Source organism: Salarias fasciatus, chromosome 10 (assembly GCF_902148845.1).
Source record: "Salarias fasciatus chromosome 10, fSalaFa1.1, whole genome shotgun sequence".
Taxonomy (NCBI): Eukaryota; Metazoa; Chordata; class Actinopteri; order Blenniiformes; family Blenniidae; genus Salarias; species Salarias fasciatus.
In genome coordinates, this window is record NC_043754.1 from 9,405,532 (window position 1) to 9,426,778 (window position 21,247).

The 21,247-nt window shown below is 43.0% G+C and overlaps 2 protein-coding genes across 5 annotated transcripts; both read left to right on the forward strand.

Moving 5' to 3' along the window:
• The first annotated feature begins 668 nt into the window (after nucleotides 1-668).
• amer1 (APC membrane recruitment protein 1) lies at nucleotides 669-6,607 on the forward strand. The gene is made up of 2 exons (XM_030101170.1): nucleotides 669-1,087; nucleotides 2,483-6,607. The coding sequence occupies exon 2, from the start codon at nucleotides 2,593-2,595 to the stop codon at nucleotides 5,644-5,646; it is 3,054 nt and encodes a 1,017-aa protein (XP_029957030.1). The 5' UTR covers nucleotides 669-1,087; nucleotides 2,483-2,592; the 3' UTR covers nucleotides 5,647-6,607.
• A 1,292-nt stretch (nucleotides 6,608-7,899) lies between these two features.
• Nucleotides 7,900-20,208, forward strand: zc3h12b (zinc finger CCCH-type containing 12B). Of its 4 annotated transcripts, none has more exons than XM_030100267.1 (6): nucleotides 7,900-8,028; nucleotides 11,844-12,636; nucleotides 12,746-12,885; nucleotides 13,003-13,237; nucleotides 13,384-13,490; nucleotides 13,590-20,208. In XM_030100267.1, the coding sequence occupies exons 2-6, from the start codon at nucleotides 12,008-12,010 to the stop codon at nucleotides 15,011-15,013; spliced, it is 2,535 nt and encodes an 844-aa protein (XP_029956127.1). In that variant the 5' UTR covers nucleotides 7,900-8,028; nucleotides 11,844-12,007; the 3' UTR covers nucleotides 15,014-20,208. The 4 variants fall into 4 exon arrangements, with proteins under 4 accessions (XP_029956127.1, XP_029956129.1, XP_029956130.1 ...); XM_030100269.1 differs by having other exon boundaries at nucleotides 7,947-8,067; XM_030100270.1 differs by lacking the exon at nucleotides 7,900-8,028 and adding an exon at nucleotides 8,282-8,567.
• Nucleotides 20,209-21,247: the final 1,039 nt, after the last annotated feature.

The following is a 21,247-nucleotide window of genomic DNA, read 5'->3' on the forward strand; positions in this document are numbered from 1 at the left end:
TCAAAGCTGTTTCTTAAACTTAAATCAAATACCTATCAGTTAGGAGCCAAACATTTACTATGGTATATGTTAAAATAAAATATCACAAATCCATTCTGAATCTGAAAGTATAGAGGGTAAAACTGTAACCTGCTGTTGGAACAAGGTTCTAACAGATATATTTTTATATGGAGAATGACTGGATAGACAGATTTTCCCTGCAGGTGTTCTTGTTTGGGCTAAGTAGGTTATGTTGTGGACGTCAGGTCTCATTTGGCATTTCAAAAGCATCAATACACCAGAGGGGAATGGCTCCAAACATTCTTGCATATTCTCCAGGGGGTACAGGGATATCCTGTCTTACAAGAAATCCTTCATATAAGTCCCTCATTGCCAAATACCTGATATATCCATATAATGCTGTGTCGCAAACAATTATTCGTGAAAAGAGATTTCTGTCTTTGTTATCCAAAATTAGGTAGGTGTGTGGTGAAAAATAATTCCTGATGAGAGACAACGAAAGTAAAAAAGCAGACTTTATCAGGGTCTTTATCTGTGATATTAATATAATATAATATAATATAATATAATATAATATAATATAATATAATATAATATAATATAATATAATGTATTTAGATTGTGACGCCGCGTGCCTCGCGTGTTACGTCACTAACATGCGCCGAGGAGCCGGAGAAGGAGGTTTGGGAAAATTACCTGAGGAGTGGAGAGAGTGGGAGTCATCCTCCAGCATTTAAATGTGTCTTTTCCGTGTGGGTCGTCATGTGTGGTTGAACCGGACTCGGTAAGCTCTCGGGCCGGCGGGTCGCCGGGCTGCTGCGATGCATTTCGCTGCGCTGTGCTCTCGGGTTTAGCGCCGCTAGCCGCTGTCAGACTCTCTTCATAAACTCAGACCTCTCAGCCAGCTAGCGACTGCTGGGGTCACATGAAACCGTGCGTGAGTAAACCTGCCCCGGGGCTCGGATCGAGCACAAGCCAGCTGCTGCCAGCCCGGAGTTAAAGCCGAGTCGGAGCGACCAGGAGCCATGCATTGAGTGCCGTCGTCGTCCCCTGGTCGAGAAACCGGCGGAATCTGGCTCTTTTGTCGGTAGGTTTGTTTACGTCGTGGACCCGTTAGCTCTGTCGTGTGTCTGTGCTCAAGTTTCAGTTTTTCTAGAGAAGTCTTTTCGTCTTTATTTTATCTACGTTGTGTTACGACTTTGACTTAAACATTTCCCTGAAACTTTCCTTTCACCGCTGATCATCACTGAGGCAACATTGTCTAATCTTAATCCGAGTGAATAATCCCCTCTTTTCATCCGTCAAGAAAGTAGGAGCTCAAAGCTTTATTTGTAACAACCGGTCTGCTATGTGTTAATAACTGCTTGTGATATGAGTTGCACTACAATCATTTTAGAAATCATATCATGAAAAAACTTTTTTAGGGTTATATATTCTATCTGTTCTCTGAGTTTAGGTTTGTTTTTCTTTTTTTATGGACAAATTGTAATCAGCAGCAGAGTCAGTTACGATGAAAGCAGTCAGGTTAGTCCAAGGGAAACTCTGATTTGGACACCTGAAGGACAGGACAGTGTGGGGTTCACACAGGAAGTATGAGGGAATTTACAGTCTGTCATATCAAAATAAATAAATAAATTTACCATAATTTACTGCACTAATAAAATACATAATAATAAAATACTTTTTCTTAATCTCTGCCAAATGGGGAAAAAAGATTTCTGGTTCCACAAATAATAAGCATCAAAGTTGAATGCATGCAAGTGACATATGTCAACATGTCTTACAGTATATAAGTGACATGTTTAATTGATTATTTGTAAGACTTAATAAATGTCTTCATACTGTAGATTATTTCTCAGACATGTCTACAAATATAGCAGATTAAGTTTGAATCTGCGATACAGTGGAAAATATAAAATGTTTAGACTAATATGTACATACAATTCTGAGTTAAGTTTCTTGTTGCTTAGCCTGCCAGCTTTTTAATTAAAACTGGATTCAAGGAAGTTAAATTTACAAACTTGCAGATGTAGATTTTTTCTGGTAATGTCAGTCATATCAAGAAGCCATTGTTTCTAAAATACTTAATAAGTATTAAGATTAAATATTGTTTTGAAACAAGCAAAATGCTTACACCTATCTGCTTCTGTCCAACTTAGAGATTCAGGTGCTCGAGCCGATTCCAGCGTGCTAAAACAGACGGATGTACATTCACACGTAGCGGCAAATGAGTCATTCATTTAACCTCAAATGCACAGAAAAAAACATGAAAACCTAACACAGAAAAGCACCTGAGTCTATAATTGAATAAAAAATAAAATGGTTTGGAAGAAAAAAAGGAAATTATATCTCCCTGTGGGTATTATTCAAGGTTATAAATGCCGAAGGTGAATTGAGAATCCTTTGGGTTGACACTAGAAACAGTGTTATTTTTCATCTTGTATTACAAAAAATACTAATTTTGGCCTCTTTCTCAACGCAGGGCTTTTATCAGATGGAGGAGACGTTTGCTGCAGTCTGCCCAACGAGCTGATTTCAAACTTCAGCTGTTATGCCTTCTGTCTGACTCGAGCTCTTCTATATGTGCGAGCAATGGCTTTTCGCAAGGTAGATGAGCTACCGAGTGAGAGCAGTGACTCTCCTTCAGTCACCAGGCACCGATGTGGCCCGGATGACATTGTGGAGGAGCTTCATCCGGATGCGATGAACGCTACGGTGAAATCTCAAAAATCTGGGAAATTCAGGAGGACTGCTCTGACATTTTTTGGCGTTCGTAAAAGTATCTGTATTTTGCCGAGTTTCTTCAGTGGGAGGAGTAAGAACCAGAGCAAGTGGACGACTAAGAAAGGAATCACCAAAAGCCGAACACACGACGGGCTGAGCAAAGTTAGTCATGATGACAATCTGAGAAGCGGTTATTCTTTAGCCGGAGACTTTGAGTTCCACAACCAGAAGGACGCTGCTGGAGAGCTCCACAGTAGCTGTCACAATGAATGTAGTCACCCCTCCGCTGACCAGAAATCCCTGACTCTCGGCCGGCAGAGACGAGGTTTCATGAGTCTCTTTCACAGTTTTAAGCATCACAGAAACCATAGAAACGCTGGACTGGATAAAACGGAAATGATTGCGATGTCCTCTCCTCCCTGCGGGAAAGAGGAGCCTGTTGTCCAGGACAACGCCAAGCAGTATGTCACCGAGTGCCTGGGATCTGAACCGGATGTGCCTGATTTTGCAGATGTGATATGTGACATTTCCATCGGACCTGAATGTAGTGATGCCGACGCTTCTGGATTTGAGAGTCGTGCGGAGAAAGAAAGTCCAAAGTCTGTGCTCGACGATCAAGAAAGTGACCCTCAACTGGAGATTGATTCGACGGCTGTGGTTTCCTCTGACTTCAAGGAGAATTTTAGGGGACACAGCGAGCCTTGCCTGAACCTTCAGGCGATGTCTGAGCCCACGTTGAAGCCTGAAACACCGGCTGGCTCCTCGGATCAGCTGAACATTTTCGGAGATGTAGCGTCATTAAAGAGCTTTGATTCTCTCACCGGTTGCGGGGACATCATTGCAGATCAAGAAGACGACAGCATCACCGAGAGCACGGTGTCGGGTGAACGGAGCAGGAATGGAGGAAAGAGGGCCTCTTGTTATCTGACTTATCAGGGTGGCGGTGAAGAGATGGCGTCGCCGGAAGACTTGGATGAATCATGTCTCCGGGACTTCTGGGAAAATACCGCATCGGAAGAAATGTGCTACACTTGCAATCAAGACCACACGGAAATGACGGCCGAGCTGACGAGTTCCCACAACATGGACTTGCTGAACAGCAGCAGTGCCCAGCAGGCGGCTGGCGCTGCGGACACTTCGTCCATCGCTGATGTCTTAACTCCTCAAAGTGAGCATCAAGAGTCTGTTCCAAATAGCGACGAGGGCTATTACGACTCAACGACCCCCGGGCCGGAGGAGGGGCAGGAGAAGACAGAGCGACTGGGGACGGGCAGATTGCCCAGAGACAGCTACAGCGGCGATGCCCTCTACGAACTGTTTGCACCTGACGAGAGTCTCATCAGTCCTCACTATGAGAACAAATCCAAACTCCCTCCTTCAAACCAGTGCGACTATTTAAGTGAGATGGTCAACGTGTCGGATTCCGCCTTTGTTCCGGAAATGAACAGGTTACAAATAAGTGCTGACTTGTATGATGTTCACGATTTCCTAGAAATGCAAAACACATGCGGTAAATCCCCAGAGCAAGCGCAGAACACGGTGACTCAGCAGGAAATTGGTATGAATAAAAACTCTAATTTGAATTCAAAACCTCAAGCATCGGGCCACATGAAAGATATGAAACTGGACATATTTGAAGAAAAAGGAAATAAGCTTGCGCCCGCTGAAAAAAGGACGAGCCCCCTCAGTGCTGACTGTGAGAAACGGCACAGCAACTTATCATTCGGCAGCACGTCTGACCCTGACTTTGAAACATTTTGTGAACCCAAAGAGGAGCACCTCGAGGAGAACAAACCGGTGGCTTTACCCTACAGGAATATCAACGCTCAGCCTGAAGATTGTAACAATGACGCGGACGACGGGCACGCGGTGTGTTTCTCCCAGGCCCTTGTGGACTACACGAAAAACACTGAAATGATGGGTAACCATGACGACGACCTGGAGACAAACTCTGCCATCACCCCGAACATGGAGGCCTTACCCGCCATAGTGACGTTTGACGTCGTGGACCTGCACAACGAGGGCGAATACGACGAGCAGCTTCATATGGAGCTGGAGGAGGATATCGCGTCGCCCTATCAGGAATTTGAGGAGAGCTACCTTCAGAAAGACGCATTTGCTGAGTGCGACTATCAAATGTTAGATCTGTATGAACAGAATATGATCAGCAACACATGGGCAGTCGCTAGTCTCCCACGGCACCTCGGCCTTACAAGAGTCGGTCAGTCCGTGCCTAATCCATTGTCTCTGGACAGGAGGACTCGGTCCCTGGACACAGAAAGCCTCGAGATGAAGATGCCCGACACGTACAAAGAGAACAGAGCTGCTACCGTTTCTTGTCCTCAGAATGAAAAAGACTCTGAGAGAGATTCCTCGCCATATTATATGAAGAATGTAGTCGTGTCGGCATCAGAAGTTAAAGACGGCGACGGCGTGACATCCTCGTCGTGGCAAACAAGGTCAGAGATGGCTTTAAGCCTCCCGATGAGTGACGGAGAAGTTACAGGAAAGGTACAAAGTGTCGCTCAGGCACAAGGAAAACACAGCGTGTTTCCGGGCGCGGCGAACACTGATTTCCCCGGCAGTAAATCTCAACGTCACGGCTCTAACGTGTCAGACAGGGAGAACACAGAGCCCAACAACAGGCGGTGTCACTCCCCCTCGCAGTCAGACTCTTCTTCACCTCACAGCACCTTGGTTTATCCCGGAGCGAAGGAGAACATATCAGACGACATCAACGATGACATTTTTCGTAAAGCTGCTGCTAAGCTGCCATCTTACAGTCACCCTGGCAGACCAGGGTGCAGTAGGGAAGCTCTGTCCAATACTGGGAGTCCTCTGAACTCGTGTGTGTTTAAAGAGGAAATCAGACCTGCCAGGGATGTGGCCTGCAACAATCTTCCCGACACAACCTTTAACTGAGTCAGCCTCAGTCACACAGTGAAGGCATGTGTGTTCATACAAAGAGGGTCATTGTTGCTTTACCTATTTTTTTCTCTTGCACATCTGATTCAGTTGAAAGCTTTTTTTTTTTTTTTTTTTTTTTTAAGACTGTAGTAAGTGATTTTGAAGTCATGCTAAAACGTGGAGTCAAGTACAGCGTTTGGGAGTTTGGATTTCTGCATTTGCACATTTACCGCCTACTTTACACAAGCTACACATATTAGTTCTTTTGTAGGTATTTAAGGGAGTGATCGTTACGTTACCATTGGAGGTGCTCGCATGTTCATCTCATGAAGCTAGTGAATTTTACTAGAATGTTAATACCCACGTGTAGCCTCAGTATCCAGGGCTTTGTCCGGTTGTTATTCATGTGCCTGGCTTCCATTGTGCAGCCACACAGGGCTGACTGAGTTCTGCTTACTTTGCCAATTGCCTCTTTACATGAGTTGCAATGCTTTAAATACTGGTCTTTGTTTGTGCTTTGCAGCTTTTATTTTTAATCTCCAGTGAAATTCATGCTTCTGTGACATGATGCTAAAATTGAGTGTTTTTGAAGTGTTTTGATTCATTTCAAGCTAGATTGGGTAAAAAAAAAAACCCAGGAGATTCTTTAACAGGAATATTTCGGAGGATCAGTTTAAATCACCTTTTATGAAATATACAGAAAAGGTTTGACTGTTACTAAAACAGCTAGTTCTACTCATTCATCCTTTCACAACTTTTACTAACTTCAGCTTCCAGGTCATCTTTATACTGGTCCTCATTTGTAGTTGGTACAATCCATTTGTTGTGTGAAAATATATTTTATCTAAGATGTCAGATACACCGATGAAATTCGGTGAAATAAAGTTAAAAAAAAAAAAAAAACGCAAAAGTCTTAGACTGTCAAGCCAATTCAGCCTTTTTAGAATTATTTTTGTCAAATTTACATTTGAGTCCAGTGGTGAACTCTCAGTGAAACGAATTCTTAATTGTCAAGTTGTACATTGAACAAATAACTTGCTTTGGGGATTTTTCTTATGTTCAGTGGTGTTTTCTCTTGTATCTCCTGGTGAATACAGTGTTTCTTTAATTTTTTTCAGATGATGTAGTTTTTTAATAGCCTAATATTGAACAAATGTCAAATAAATTTGTGTTTATATTCTTCAGCTCTTTGTACACTGTAATATGTATTCTGAATGGTTTCCACATGTCAGTACTGTTTTTGAGTTGTATTATTTTTTACTTCAGGATTTTAGAAAAAAAAAAACAATAGTTTGAGTTACATCCATGCTTCATGAAATCCTCTGAGAAATCAGTTTTGTCAGATTTAAACACTGCCTTACATAAAAAAATAAACTTGGCAAGACATCACGTTGTTGTCATTTATTTTTGCGTTTCACCTATCAGTGCAAGTAGTTGGAATGAAGCATAAAAACAAGAAATCATGTGATTCTCATGTTTGATTTGGTACAGATGTTAGCCGGATGCTCTCCCTGGTGCATCCTGAACAGCTGTGGAGTTTAACTCTCAGCTTGCTTTTTTTTTTCCAGTTTAGTCGCTGCATGTACACAAATTTTGATTTGAAGATTTTTTTAAGGCAGTGCAGGCAAACTGGGGACAACCAAAGAGTGAAGTGACCCACAGGATTATGTACCATGTTTAGACCGGTTTAGACGTGGCCAGCAGGCTCAGAAAAGAAGTAACTTGTGTGATAAAACAAAATCATTTATTCAGAAATGGCTTTGAAAAGTTCAAATTAATTTCTGTCACAATTTGGGCACACTTTTTTAAGGCAATTCACATCGTTTAAGAAAAGGGTTAGGGTTAGGAGGTAATATATTAAGTGAAATCTATCGTTTCCTGGAAAGCCTGAGTAAATAATGGTGCTTTAAGGCCTCATTTCAAAGGAGTGAGTCAGCAGGAAGTTTGTTCCTCAGGTGAGGAGTGTAGGAACTGAAAACTGCTTCAACCTGTTTCTTTTGACTCTTGGAACACTGATTAAATCTCTACCAGAGGGTTGTAGAAATGTAACATTCTACAAATAAATCTGATATGTTTTCAGGAGCAAGACCATTCAGTGCTTTAAAGACAAGAAGCAGATTTTAAATTCAATATAATTACAGTTCTTATACCTGAGCAAAGCACATGACACTTGAAAATCCATGTTATGCTCATTATAGGAGCCAAAATAGTATTTTTTTTCTGATATTATCATCTACAGAATATACTAGGGAAGCGTGTTGGAAACAGACGTGAAGTTGTGTTCTCCCTCTGTGGTCGCTGGATTCCTTCCCGTTATCTGGCAACCCGGAGCAAACTGCGACAGCGCCAATGGCAGCCAAACAGAAGAGTACCAGGGAGGAGGATGACAGCAACAAGGTGAGAGCTGCGCTCTCTCCACTCACGGATGGCAGCCACGTACGTGCACGGCATGGGGACGATCGCGATGCGCTCCTTCCGTTTCGGACACGTCCGATATCGTTAATCATCGTCAACTTTATCTCAAGTTAATGTGAGATTAAGATGTTAGCACGCGCTCAGCAGCTGAAGCTAACAGCGTTAGCATCCAGGCGGTGAAGTTAGCCTCAGAGTTCTCCTAGCCCGGGTACCGTTAAGCGGAATGAGCCCGGGGCTGGCTGGCAGGCAGGCTCGGTGCTTGGTGGTGATCTCTTAGTAAGTATCATCCGACGCCACTTGCAGGCATCGGGAAGGCAAACAGGAGTAGGCTGGTTGGCTAATGGAGCCGAAATACTGACTGTTATACTGGCTGAATAATGTTATAGGCTAGCTTGCTAGCCGATGCTAAGCGCAGCTCGGGGCCTAAAGCTGTCACAACATTTATCTTTAATCAAAAATCACAGTTAAAGGAGACGTCGTGCTCAATGATCGTGTTATAACGACAGTGGATAAAGTGCACTGTGAGTACGAGATGTCCTGTGCTGTCATGTTGGTCTGTCTTCCTCCATTTCACCCCTTTAACTCATGATGCTGAAGCTAAAGACAATATTTTTTATTATTGTATTGACGTGTCAGCTTGTCAGCTTAATGGATGCAACATCACAGGGCAAAAGAAAGTTACTTTAACATTTCAGCCGGGTAGTTTTCTTAAGAATCAGTGTCTCAGTTCAAGGTTAGATAGTTTCCAGATTGTGCTGCAGACATAAAACCAAAGTGCACATTTTGCCTGCTGGGTATCTTCCTGCCACAGGAATATTTTAATCATGGACAACTTTCATAATCCTTCTACTTTCGTGTGTGTTCAGTCTGTCATGTAAGTGATTTGAAAACTTGCTAACAGTTTAAACACAAACTCCTAGATGAAGAACAGTCAGCAGTGACATTTTATTGCAGGTTTAAAAGCAACAAACAAGGGGAAAGTTTTCTTCAAATGGAGTGGGTGCAACTGTATTTTCTATTTTAATGGTGTTTAGCAGTTGTCTGTGGCTCCTCTCTAAAAATCTCCAAAAGTCTGCTCACAGAAAGTTATTGAACACCTGTTTGAAGTTGGTTTATGAGGGGAAATAATGCTATAACTTTGTGAAGCGAAAAGCACACATTATTATGATGAAGGCAAACTGGCATTTTAATGGTGCAATATTCCTCTTATGCTTGATTACAGGGACATGTAAAACTTAGGTGTCAGTGTCTGTCTTTTTGTGTAAGATCAAAGTGAACAAATCCTCCAAAAACATGTTTAGATGAATATTATTTCTCATTCAGTCTCATGTTAATGCAGAGCAGATATCACTGTAATGAGTCAGATGATGGAAACGGAGAGCCATCATCTGATCAATGTCAAAACAGAATTAAGATCATTATATTTTCTTGTTGTTGTTTTTACCTTTTTTTGTCGTGCAATTTTCTTATTTGTTTCCAAAAAATTATTCTTTTTTTTGTCTCAGTGGTTCAGAACTCAGTTATTGAGCCACTGTCATAGAGCACCCTCTGATTTCTCCTCAGCTTTAAAATGACTGAGTTTCCTCGGAGTGGTACTGAAGCATGCTGGAAGTACGTCAGAGCCGTCTTTATGCAGAGCACAGACACTGTTGGTGCTGATTGTGTTTTCACACTTGGTGCTCGGGAAGCAAAACAGTGAAATAAAGAGGTAAATGACAAAGCCACCAAAAAAAAAAAATTGTATTGCACAAACCAGAGCAACAGTCCGAAATTGTTAAATTATCTGCTGGGTTCTACTGTGATATTTCAGGTTTGATTTTTCAAGATGTGTGTAGCTACTTGAGGGATAGATGCCACAATAACTGACCATGTTGCAGTGTATTCCTGCTCCATGCTGGATATTACGTAGGGTCAGCAATATGAAAGATGGTTTTCACGGGCCTGCTTCACTTGTTGCTATGAAACAGATCTACACGAGTCTGTGCGTGTGCTGAGATGGTCCAGAGGCCTTGCTGAGACGAAGCCTGTGAATCTGGAGGTGGAAGGGAGAGGATTGAAAGAACTCTGCTCCTTTAAACGTGTATTGATGTGGTCATAAAATCTCTTAAATGGCAGTGGGTTGTTGGAGCCTTTGTACTGTGGCCCTCAGTAATCTTGAAAGCCGCACAGCAGTGCCTCGGCATCCCTCCACGTTTCAACTGTTGAAGTATACAAATCATAGTTTTCTCGCTCGTGTCTTCCGAGTTTGGATCGCTGATGCTGTGAGCCTACGCAGAACAGTGACATTGAAGGTGTCGATGTTTTTCGCCACAAACCGAACCTTAAAATATCCATCGACCCGTCTCCTCAGCAGTGTTTCCATTTTTCATACTGAAAGTCAACAAATGATCTGATCGACACTTCCAATATAAACATCCTTGCACACTAAATTCCAGATTGGCTTCTTTCTTGTTCAGAGGTCAGTAATGACTGATATTTCAACAAAGACGTATTCACCAAAAGCAAGATCTGCCACCTGAAGAGTTTCGGTGCGGAGTTGCAGCGCGGCTGTGAGTGTTCTGCGTTTACGGGCTGCATGAGGAGAGATGATGAGCTGTGTTTGTGTTAGTCGTGACTGGTAAAAAGGAGTTAGCTGATGACAAGGCTGTGTTGCTAAGCAACGCACATCATGGGCTGTGCCTCTCCAAGCTCGAAGCAGGCTGTATCCTCTCTGCAAGACTGGCTGAAAGTGTAGCGTGTCTCTTTCATTAATGCGGCTGATATGAGCATTATTTAGATTATCTGTATCCACAGTGTACATTTGGAGCGTTTGGGAGTGCTGCATTGTTTCTCCCGCAGGCTCCCCCCCCCCGAAGCCCTGCACGGCTTCACCACGAAACAGCTTCTTTCCCTATGGATTTCTGTTCAATCCAGATTGTCTGTCAGAGGGCTGGAGGCGCAGGGATACACTCTTCAGCCCACACTTTGTCTCAGCTTATGTTAACTCGTGTACTCACCCCGTGTGTGTGTGTGTGTGTGTGTGTGTGTGTGTGTGTCTGGCTCGGATGTTGCTTGTGAGACCAGTGTGGCTTTTGCGCTCGTTGTGACGAGGGTTGTTCTGCAGTACTTGAGCACATTTTGTGCCGGAAGATTGAGTTTCATTTGAGAAACAGTAAAGAAATCGAAACGGTTGGAGTTTTTGTTGTCTGTCACATCTGCGTAGTGCTCACATTTCTCCCCGATTATTCACGTGCTGACTGCAGTTAATATCAATTAAAATGTGTATTTCAGTCAGGATCGTGAGTTGCTTTGTTGCAATAGCATTTAGGACATGCAACTGTTAGACGTAACACTGCTGTAGATGATTTACTCTTGGAATGCTGTCTAAAAGTTTGCAGCCTATGTAATCTAGTTTACAACCAACAGGTCTCACAATAAAAGCAAAACAAATCACACATTTGACTTCATTTAATGTTTTAAATGTAGTTAACCACAAATACCAAATTGCATCGAGTGGTTTTTGAGTGAGTGACTGATTTGTTTAGTTTGTTGCCTCAGAAAGCAGTGTTTCACACGAACGGGTGAACATTCCGGTTTACCGCAAGTGGAGTGTTTGGATGTGAGAGAGATAAAGTTTGATACAAATACTTGAACATAGCTGCAGCATTTCCTGGAGACTTTGCCGTCTCACTACACTTTCTGCTGCTTTTGAAAGAACTAATATTGAAAGATGTTTTTAAGAAACTTAAAAGAAAAGTTTTTTTTTTTTTTAATCAAATTACTTTAAATTTAATGCTTGTGTTTTTACTCTTTTACAGGATCACATAATTGAATTTTAACCTGCTCACAGAAGGGAGGACGTGTTACTTTGGCCCTACACAAAGAGCCTGTAGTGCTGAAGTTGAACTCGGAGGATGATTCCCTGGTTGCGGTGGAGGTGAGGAAGCATGGGGTGGAAATCTGAAGTGTCAAGACAAACGTGATGACAGCATGGTCCATGGTGGAGAAGCTCAAAATGGAAAAACGCCCATGCAGGGAGGAGAACATTGACTCAAGCGAGGCCCGGCACGCCACTGACGAGTCTGAGGATGGAAGCAGCTCCGAGAGCGAATCGGAAGAGCAGCAGCACCAGAGGGTTCCGGTGAACAGCGGCTGTAAGAAGAGGGAGCCCCTGGCCGTCACCAAACCCCACCGGCAGCTCTGCCGCTCTCCGTGCCTCGACCGGCCCAGCTTCTCCCAGAGTAGCACGGCGCAGGAGTTTCGCGAGGATGAGACCGGCGCGGCGCCCGGGATCAGGCCTGCCAGCGAGCGAGAGTATCAGACCAAGATGGAGTTTGCTCTGAAGCTGGGCTATTCGGGAGAGCAGGTGGAGACCGTGCTCCACAAGCTGGGATCGGCCGCGCTCATCAACGACGTGCTTGCCGAGTTGGTGCGACTCGGCAACAAAGCGGAGCCCGAAAGTCAGTCCGGCAGCAGTACGGCCACGCCGACCTCTCGCCCCCCCTGCGCTAAAGAGACTGTTAGTCCAGAAGCTTCAGTCGAAGAAGAATCTGTCGATACCTATGATAACCTGAGGCCCATTGTCATTGACGGCTCGAATGTGGCAATGAGGTAAGAGACTTCTGGACTTATTTAAATGTTAGGTTTGAACATGTAATGTTAGTGGGTGTCACTTCCTGAAGTTTAAGTGCACCTCCTTCTGAATTGTTGTGTTCTCCAGCCATGGAAACAAAGAGGTGTTCTCTTGCCGCGGTATCCAGCTTGCCGTTGAATGGTTTCTGGAGAAAGGGCACAAAGACATCACTGTATTTGTACCAGCCTGGAGGAAAGAACAGTCGCGACCTGATTCCCTCATCACAGGTACTGAAGCCGCCTTTAAACCGGGTGTTATGAAGAACACACAGCAACCGTTTGTCCAATTATGTGATAAAGGTTTGATCAGCATCAGAAGTTAACGTCGTCCTTTTTCTCCTTCAGATCAGGAAATTTTACGCAAACTGGAGAAAGAGAAGATCCTGGTTTTCACCCCATCTCGAAGAGTCCAAGGCCGGAGAGTGGTGTGCTACGATGATCGCTTCATAGTGAAGCTGGCTTATGATTCTGATGGAATTATCGTGTCGAATGACAACTACAGGGACTTGCAAAATGAAAAGCCAGAGTGGAAGAAGTTCATCGAGGAGCGTCTCCTGATGTATTCATTTGTCAATGACAAGTAAGAAACTTACACTGCATTTTCACAGCAGCCGCACTGTGAAATCATTTTGATGTTATAATATGTAGGACCTAATCACTGACAAATAGAATATAATCACAGATGATAGACTTGCATTAAACAGTTTTCTTCATTTGTCTTCCTAGGTTTATGCCACCTGATGATCCGTTGGGAAGACACGGGCCAAGCTTAGAAAACTTTCTACGCAAGCGACCTGTTGTTCCAGAGCACAAGAAACAACCATGCCCCTATGGTGAGTTCCCCTTAACAAACCTGTTGCACTTCTGTTACCATTGATTACATTACATTACGTATCGTTTTCTTGACGTGATGTGCTCTTTCTTCAAACAAGGGAAAAAGTGCACATATGGACATAAGTGCAAGTACTATCATCCGGAGCGAGTCAACCAGCCGCTGAGGTCTGTGGCCGACGAACTGCGGGCCTTCGCCAAATTGTCTGCGGTGAAAACGATGAGCGAGGGGGCCCTAGTGAAATGCGGGACCGGTCCGGCAACCGTAAAGGGGGACGGCACCTCCGAGGTCAAGCGTGTGGCACCCAAGCGCCAGTCTGACCCCAGCATCCGCTCGGTGGCCTGCGAGCCTCCAGAGGCGCTGTCCGCCGTGAGGAAGTCTGAGACGAATTCAGTGCCTTCCCTTGTTTCTGCTCTCAGCGTGCCCACCATGCAGCCTGCCAAGAGCCACGCAGCTGGGGCCTTGAACACACGATCAGCCAGCAGCCCGGTGCCAGGCTCTCTGCAGTTTGCTCACAGTTCTCTGGAGCACATGTCCAGTGTACAGTACCCTCCCATCTTAGTTACTAATAGCCATGGCGCCTCTGTGACATACAGCGAACAGTTCCCAAAGTATGACTCAGTGAGCGACCACGGATATTATTCACTTCACAGTGATTTTTCAAATATGAGCATGAGCAGCATGCATAATGTTGACAGTTTCTGTAGCATGGAGCACGAGCATGTGTATCAGAGAAATCCCAGCCACTGCCCCGAATCCTGCCTCAGCCATTCAAACAGCGACTCCTTCTCCTCCTACGGGGAACTGTACCCAAGCTCCGTGGACAGCAGCTTAGAGGAGAGCATGAAGGGGCAGCAGCCGTCTCCCGCGCAGGCCCGGATGCAGGCGTTTTCCCACGGTTTCCGTCACGAAGCGCTCACCCGGGTGCAGAGCTACGGACCGGAGGAGCCCAAGCAAGGCCCCCGCAAGCAGTCCGGAGCTCATCTGGCGCCGCACATCCAGCACGTCGCAGTGGGAGCCAGGTCCAGCTGTCCTGGAGACTATCCCCTCGCCCAGAATGTCCTCCCACCTCTGTCCTCCCAGCCCACGCGGTCTCTAGGTATGACTCGCATGGACAGCATATCGGACTCCAGGCTCTACGACAGCAACCCCATGAGGCAGAGGCGACCGCCGCTGTGCCGGGAGCAGCACGCCAGCTGGGACCCCCTGCCCTGTGCCAACGAGTCTTACGGCTACCATTCATACCCGCTGAGCAACAGCCTGATGCCGTGTTGCGAGCGGGTGATGGTGCGCAGCATGCCAGACAAAATGGAACAGATCTGGAGCTCGCCGTGGGAGACGCCGTCTGCAGCCGAACACCAGGAGCGGTACGTCATCCCAGACCACCAATATCAGACATATAGGAACCTTTGTAACATATTTCCTGCTTACATAGTCCACTCTGTGATGGAGAAGAACCCTCATTTGACAGACCCGCAGCAACTGGCCGCCGTCATTGTTACAAAACTGAGGTCAGGCCACTGAGCTGAAGCTCGGGTGGAGAAATCCCCAGAAGAGAGCGGATGTGGAGATACGGATTTTGACCGCAAAGAAAGGCACTTGTTAAAAAAGTTGCTGCATATAGCAGCATCTGCCCTCAGGAGAAAATAATTTGTAAATGTATGTGTGGGTAAGTCTAATGATCAGATATTACGTCACTGTGCTGATGTAGAAGTAATCAAGAGGAGTTTTTGTATGAAGTACGGTGTGGATGACGTGGCGACTTCAGGAGGCGCCGGTTTATAACACGTTCACACTGCCTGAGCAGCCGGTCGTCAGCGTTTCAGAGACGAAAACACTGGACTGTTGACAGGACGGGACCGTAAAAGGACTTTAGATCAACTGGGAGTGTCTCTGTTGCTTTGATTGATGGAAATTGATCATTAACCACTTGATTACAGTCTGTAAAAACACTTGAAATTAGTTTAAAACAATTGAAAACATTTCCCCCGCACTGCTGTTTTATTATTAACACTTATTAATATTATGATTTCAAACCTTGAGCCAAAATACAAATATATCTAAAATATTCCTCAATGAAATCAAAAAGATAATTTATCCAATTCGGTTACATTTTCATTTATTTCACACTATTTTTTTCCCCCTCTAATATATTTCTCACACTCGTTCCTTTGCTTATTTATTACTCCGGATGTTATTTATTTAACATAATCATAAGCTACATCCAGTTACTCAGCAACACGGTCCACCCGAGGACAAATTGCTCCAAATCATGGGAAACATCGGCCTTATTACATCCGACACGAGAACACGGATTCCATGTAGCTTTTGCGAGGATCTTGTTCAGGCCCTGTGAATGTGTTATGAAAGGCTTTCTGAAGTGCTTCTGGTGCAGCGGAACTATAAATAATCTTGCTTGGGTCTGGCCCTGCTGTAAATACACTTGTGATTTTTGGTGTGTGCATTTATTTTAGAAACGAGAGATGGGAGGTCGGTGCGTACCTCACAGCATGAACTACAACATTTTAAGGCCTTATATCTGAATGACCTCACGCTTTAGTCATTGTCAGATCGGTTTTCAGTGGACGTCTTTGTCATTGAAGCCTCCTACTTTCAAATGTAAAGCACTATCTCAGTATCTAAAGAGATATATTTTCTCAGCCTCACTTAAAGCTACTATTTTGGTAGAATTTGACAGTGCACAACACAAGCCAAAAGAGATGTGACTTGTCTACACGTGCACATATTTATGTACATATGATCACACAAAAGCCATTATTTCAAAGTCATTTATAAGCTGCTAAATAATGCCAAAAAAGAATTTATATAGTGTCAGTATACATAACTTTACCTTTTAGTTGGCGAGATCATTTGGATTATAGTACAAAGTAATATCTGTGTTGGGATCATTTTGATATGTTGTATAGTTACCTATCTGATTTTACTGGACGATACGTCCAGAACGATCCTATTTATACCCGTCAGATCTGTTGTGCTAATCCTTTTCCAGTGAGTAGATCTTTGTTTGGTAGCTCTAATGGACTCCCCTCACGTTGTCAGCGAAGCTGTGTGCTTTCAGGTGCAGGTTAATTGAGCTTCAGACTACTTTCCCGCGCACTTCAGTCGGCTGATGAATACCAGCTTTTGTCGATAACCTGATTCCCGACCCAGGGATGAGTTTCCTTTTATCAGTTTTGGTCATCAAGTGCTAACATGTATGACATGAAGTGAAGACGGGGAGGGCTCTGTCACTGTGGTAGTGATACAAACAGCAAGGCGGCGAGGATACAACTGGAGTCATTACACCCAGAGTTCAGTGAGCACGACTGATCGGTTGAACTGCGCACAGAAAATTAGATATACAAGTCCACATTTACACTCAAAGTTTCTTTAAACCATATTAGACACTTAAACTATGGCAAGCGATTCAAACTGCGGTTTGAAGAACAAACAGTATTGCAGTGCATCCAAACCAGTCATCCAATCTCATGCCTTAAACCCACTTCTCACCACATTTCCTTCCGTGCATGTCGATGTGGTGAAACCCGGAGAGCGCGTTTCTCCGGGCCGTGACGTGACGTTCGTTTGGACAAGTGGTAGAAATTCCCGATTAGAGCTGGAAAGTCGTGTTTACCGTCACCTTTAAATGTTTGCACAATAAATTCTGCATCAGACTGAAATTTTTAGCTAATGTCATATTGGCCAGACGACTATAAGAATCTGGCTTCAACAGCTAGGCCTGGTAGTGAATTAAATATTGTGATATCTTGTAGAGTATTAAGTTTAAATAACTAGAAAAAAAAAAAGTATTGAAAAAAATCAAGTAAACGCTAGAAAGCATGTTGGAGTTGAAGTTTCCTGTCTGTCTTTTATGGGAGGACAAACTGCTGAGATATAGATGTACGTTACACACATGCAGCCTGTCTCCACGGATCATGGAAGGGTTCAGCTGTGCCTTGCAGCACATCGCTCTCAGGATGCTTTCAGTTTTTTTAATCTTATTTTTCCTTTATTTTTTATTTTTTCCTCCCTGCTGTAAACCAGTGGTTTACCGGCACGGCTGTACTCTGATCTCATATTATATTTTGTGAGAATCCTACATGTAACATGTAGTACCTTAAAGTTAACTCTGTACAGTTGAAACATGAAGATGGCATTGCAAAACTTTGTACTTTTTTCGTGTATATTCTCTTTATGCACCTTGAGATGTGGAACCGCGAGCTCAAGTGTTGGTTTTACGTGGCGCTGCCTGAAGGTCGGATGAGGTCATGTTTGTTGACCCGGATATGATAAGATATTCCCTGCCTTTATTTCAATCTGATCGTGCGATCAATATTGAACAAATGATCTGGAATGAGCCTTTAAATTTCCTCCATCAGCATGCTGAAGGATGCTAATGAGTTGTGTTAAATTTCTTGAAACTAATAATTCAACTGGAGCATAACTTCAGTATCTTAAGGATGACTTCCCTCTGCTACACAACCTCAGGATAAAGCGCTGCATGAACGATTACTGTAGAGACCGTACCACGTAAAACCTTCAGCGCTCCCATGATTTGAGTGCATTGAAAGGGAAATGCCACTTATTGACAGAACTTGGGAATGGTTTGTGGCCTGCAATTAAATTGCATGACTGAGCATTACATGTTTGAAGACTTGTATCAGATGAGTTTTGGCCTTCAACTTTGTTTTTTTTTTTTTTTTTAAATCTGGTTTTTGAAGATTCACAAAAACAAGAAAATGCTTGAAGGTCGCTTTAGTGTTAAAGCATGTTATTATTAGATATTTAAAAAAGAGTGAGTTCAATACCAAGTCCTAAAGTTCCCATTTATAATTTAAAAAAGGAGCATCGGGCTATGCTCCACAGACGTCGCAAACCAGTATTTATTTGTCTTTTATTGAAGAAAATAAAAAGAGTTTGGTTGCAAAGAAAAAAAGCTTGAGGACTTCTAGACTGAGTGGAATTACTCTTTAATGCCAGCCTGACTTTGTCTCATTGGTGGTGCTTTGAAAATATATATTTCTTTATAATGTTTAGGTACAACTGTGGTATATGAACAGACTTAAAGAAAACAAACAAAAAAAAAAAAAAGACAAAAAAAAATCCTGTTGAATGTGTTCTGCCCAAACGAGCTTTGGGCTTTGCTGACTTTGTTTTTTCATGAAAAAAGACGAGGCCACTTTCGGCTGGCCGTCTGTTCATGAGAAGGTGAAACAAACTGCCTAAATGTTTCTTCATGTGAAACAATCAGATTGCAAGGCTGCTGTCAAGGTTGTTTCTGGCATTTGGCTAAAAGTTTGCGCGCCGTCCTTTTTTTCCTCGAGGTGGATGAATTGTTCCAGATATTAAAAAAGCACTCTCAGAAATAAAAACAGTGAAATGCTGTTTGCTGTTACAGATGATGAAACCAAATTGAGATTAGTGCGATTTGGGCTTTTAAAATGTGTTTCCTGATTATAATTCTCCGAAACATAAATCCTGGAAGAGTCTGTTGCCCTTTAATACATCGATTATGAAGTTTTTGAAGACCATACACTCCAATTTTTTTGTTTTTGCTTCGTAATATTAGTTAATTCACCAAAAAAAATACCCAAAATATTGAAATATTTCATATGATCAGGTGTTTTTTTTTTTCTTCAAACACAGAATGCTTGCACCTTGTTAGTTTTTAATGTTGTTTGCTTTTTGAGCCTCCAGCGTAGTGAAAATATCCACAGAGGATTTAATTTGAGTTTGCTTCACGTCATTCAAAGTTCTACAGTAGAGCTGTTTAGACTGGGCAATACACTCCTTCCAGGACAATCACAAGCCCTCAGTGACAAGTTTCGATGTGCCAAACCAGAGACGATTTTAAACGGTCGTTCAAAATCCCCTCCTTCCCTTTCTCAGTGCCGCAAACAAATAAGCCGCAAATGTCTAGAATTGACTTTTGCTTGTTGATACAAATTGTATCTATACCTTGAATGTAACTAATTATGAAATGTATAATATGAAAATAGTTTTATTTAAATAAGGGTGGGCGGGGTTCAATGCCATAATGTTTGTGACACTGTGTGTCACTGGGAGTAGCCCATTGGTATGTACTAATTCTTACTGGGTACAGTAGTTCATTAACAGGGACAATTACGTGCTACTTAAAAGTGCACAGATACCCTGTGTACAGCAGTAAGCATCATGTCCTCTCTGTACATAGTCACACACGTGTGTGTATATATATAGAAAAGGATCTGTAAATGTCACGGTTAATTCAGTTGTTCTAATCCTTCAGATGATTTCGGTGTTGTAACCCGTGCACCTTGGTAAAAGTGCATCTATCTCCTCTGAACTGACATGTCTGCTTTATGCTCTTTTCATGGGAATCTCAGTATTTTGGATATATTTTTGCCTAATAAAACATGCCAAAGTTATTGTCGGGTGACTTTGTCGAAAATTAATTTCTTGTGATTCAGCACACGGGTTGTCATGCAATGACTTTATGAATCCCGAGGCGGGAGGATTTCCACACTCTGTGAGCCGAGAGGATTCAGACAACGGACACAAATCGGAGCCTAACCTGCTGCTTAAAACCAGTAAAGACGACTCGCGGTTCATCTCTGGTTGTCATATCTGGCGTAAACCCCACGGGGGGAGCAGACGCTCACCGCCAGCTCTTCACTCTGATTTGTGTTCTTGTTTGTCGCTCTCTCAACATACAGATCATTTAAAAAAAAAAAAAAAAAGTGGAATTTACTGGAGTGTCTGGCAGTTGATTTTATGACTAACCCTCCGCAAGGACGAAGAAGAGGTGTGTTGAATTGTGATTTGTTTTACTCCTGGTTTATTCACCAATTGTAATTTAATGATTTTGGCATCTGAGGCCAGTCTGCCTTTTGGACCAGCGCCATTTTCGAGATGTTAAGGCTGATACTGTCATTACAAATTTACTTTCAGAGATAAATTTCCTTCACTTTGATCAAGACCAAAGTGATTTCTACACGGAGCAGAACCGCCACCGTTGGTCCAAACTGTTGTGAACTTATTGACGTCTTGCAGTTACTGGTGTACAGATGCCGCAACACATCTCAACATGACTGTACATATACAGTATACAGTGTAATACTCAGGTTAAGTCACATGAACATTTTGAATCACAAACTTGGTTGTTTTCTAATGTTGAGAATTACTGTGGTCACCTTTTCCAAGTAAGTGTAGATCTCCTGTTTGAAAAGACCATTGTATCTGCAATGTAAAAAGGGAAATATAAAACGAGTTTTTTTTTTTTTGTGTGTTGTGATGATCTGCAGTATTGTAATTCTCACTGACTGGAAAGCATTGCTTTTATAGACCAAAATAAACAAAAATAGACTATTTGGGTCTGTGGACTCAAACAAAATGTAAGTCTTAATGACAAACTGTGTTTCTCTCTATAAATAAAGAAAAAGATCTGTTCAAACTGTGTTGAATTTGTTTTTAATGAAGAAATGGAGACCAGATAGGGTTTTTGTTTTTTTTGTCACATTCACTGTTATTTACATGATCGAAAACATCAGAAAGTGCGATCAGACAGCATTGCTCATCCTCAGGTGAAGTTTCTGGGATTCAAACCGTAACTCGTGGATTAAAGTTGGACGATTTCGCTTGAGAATTCGGTCACACTGTAATAATAGCTCAATGTATTCTCCATGACAGCTGAATAGGTGGCCTGAAATAACTTCATTGAAAATAGTCCCCATTGTTTGTTGAGAGGAAGGTGAAGCCAATAATCAAGCCAAAGAATGC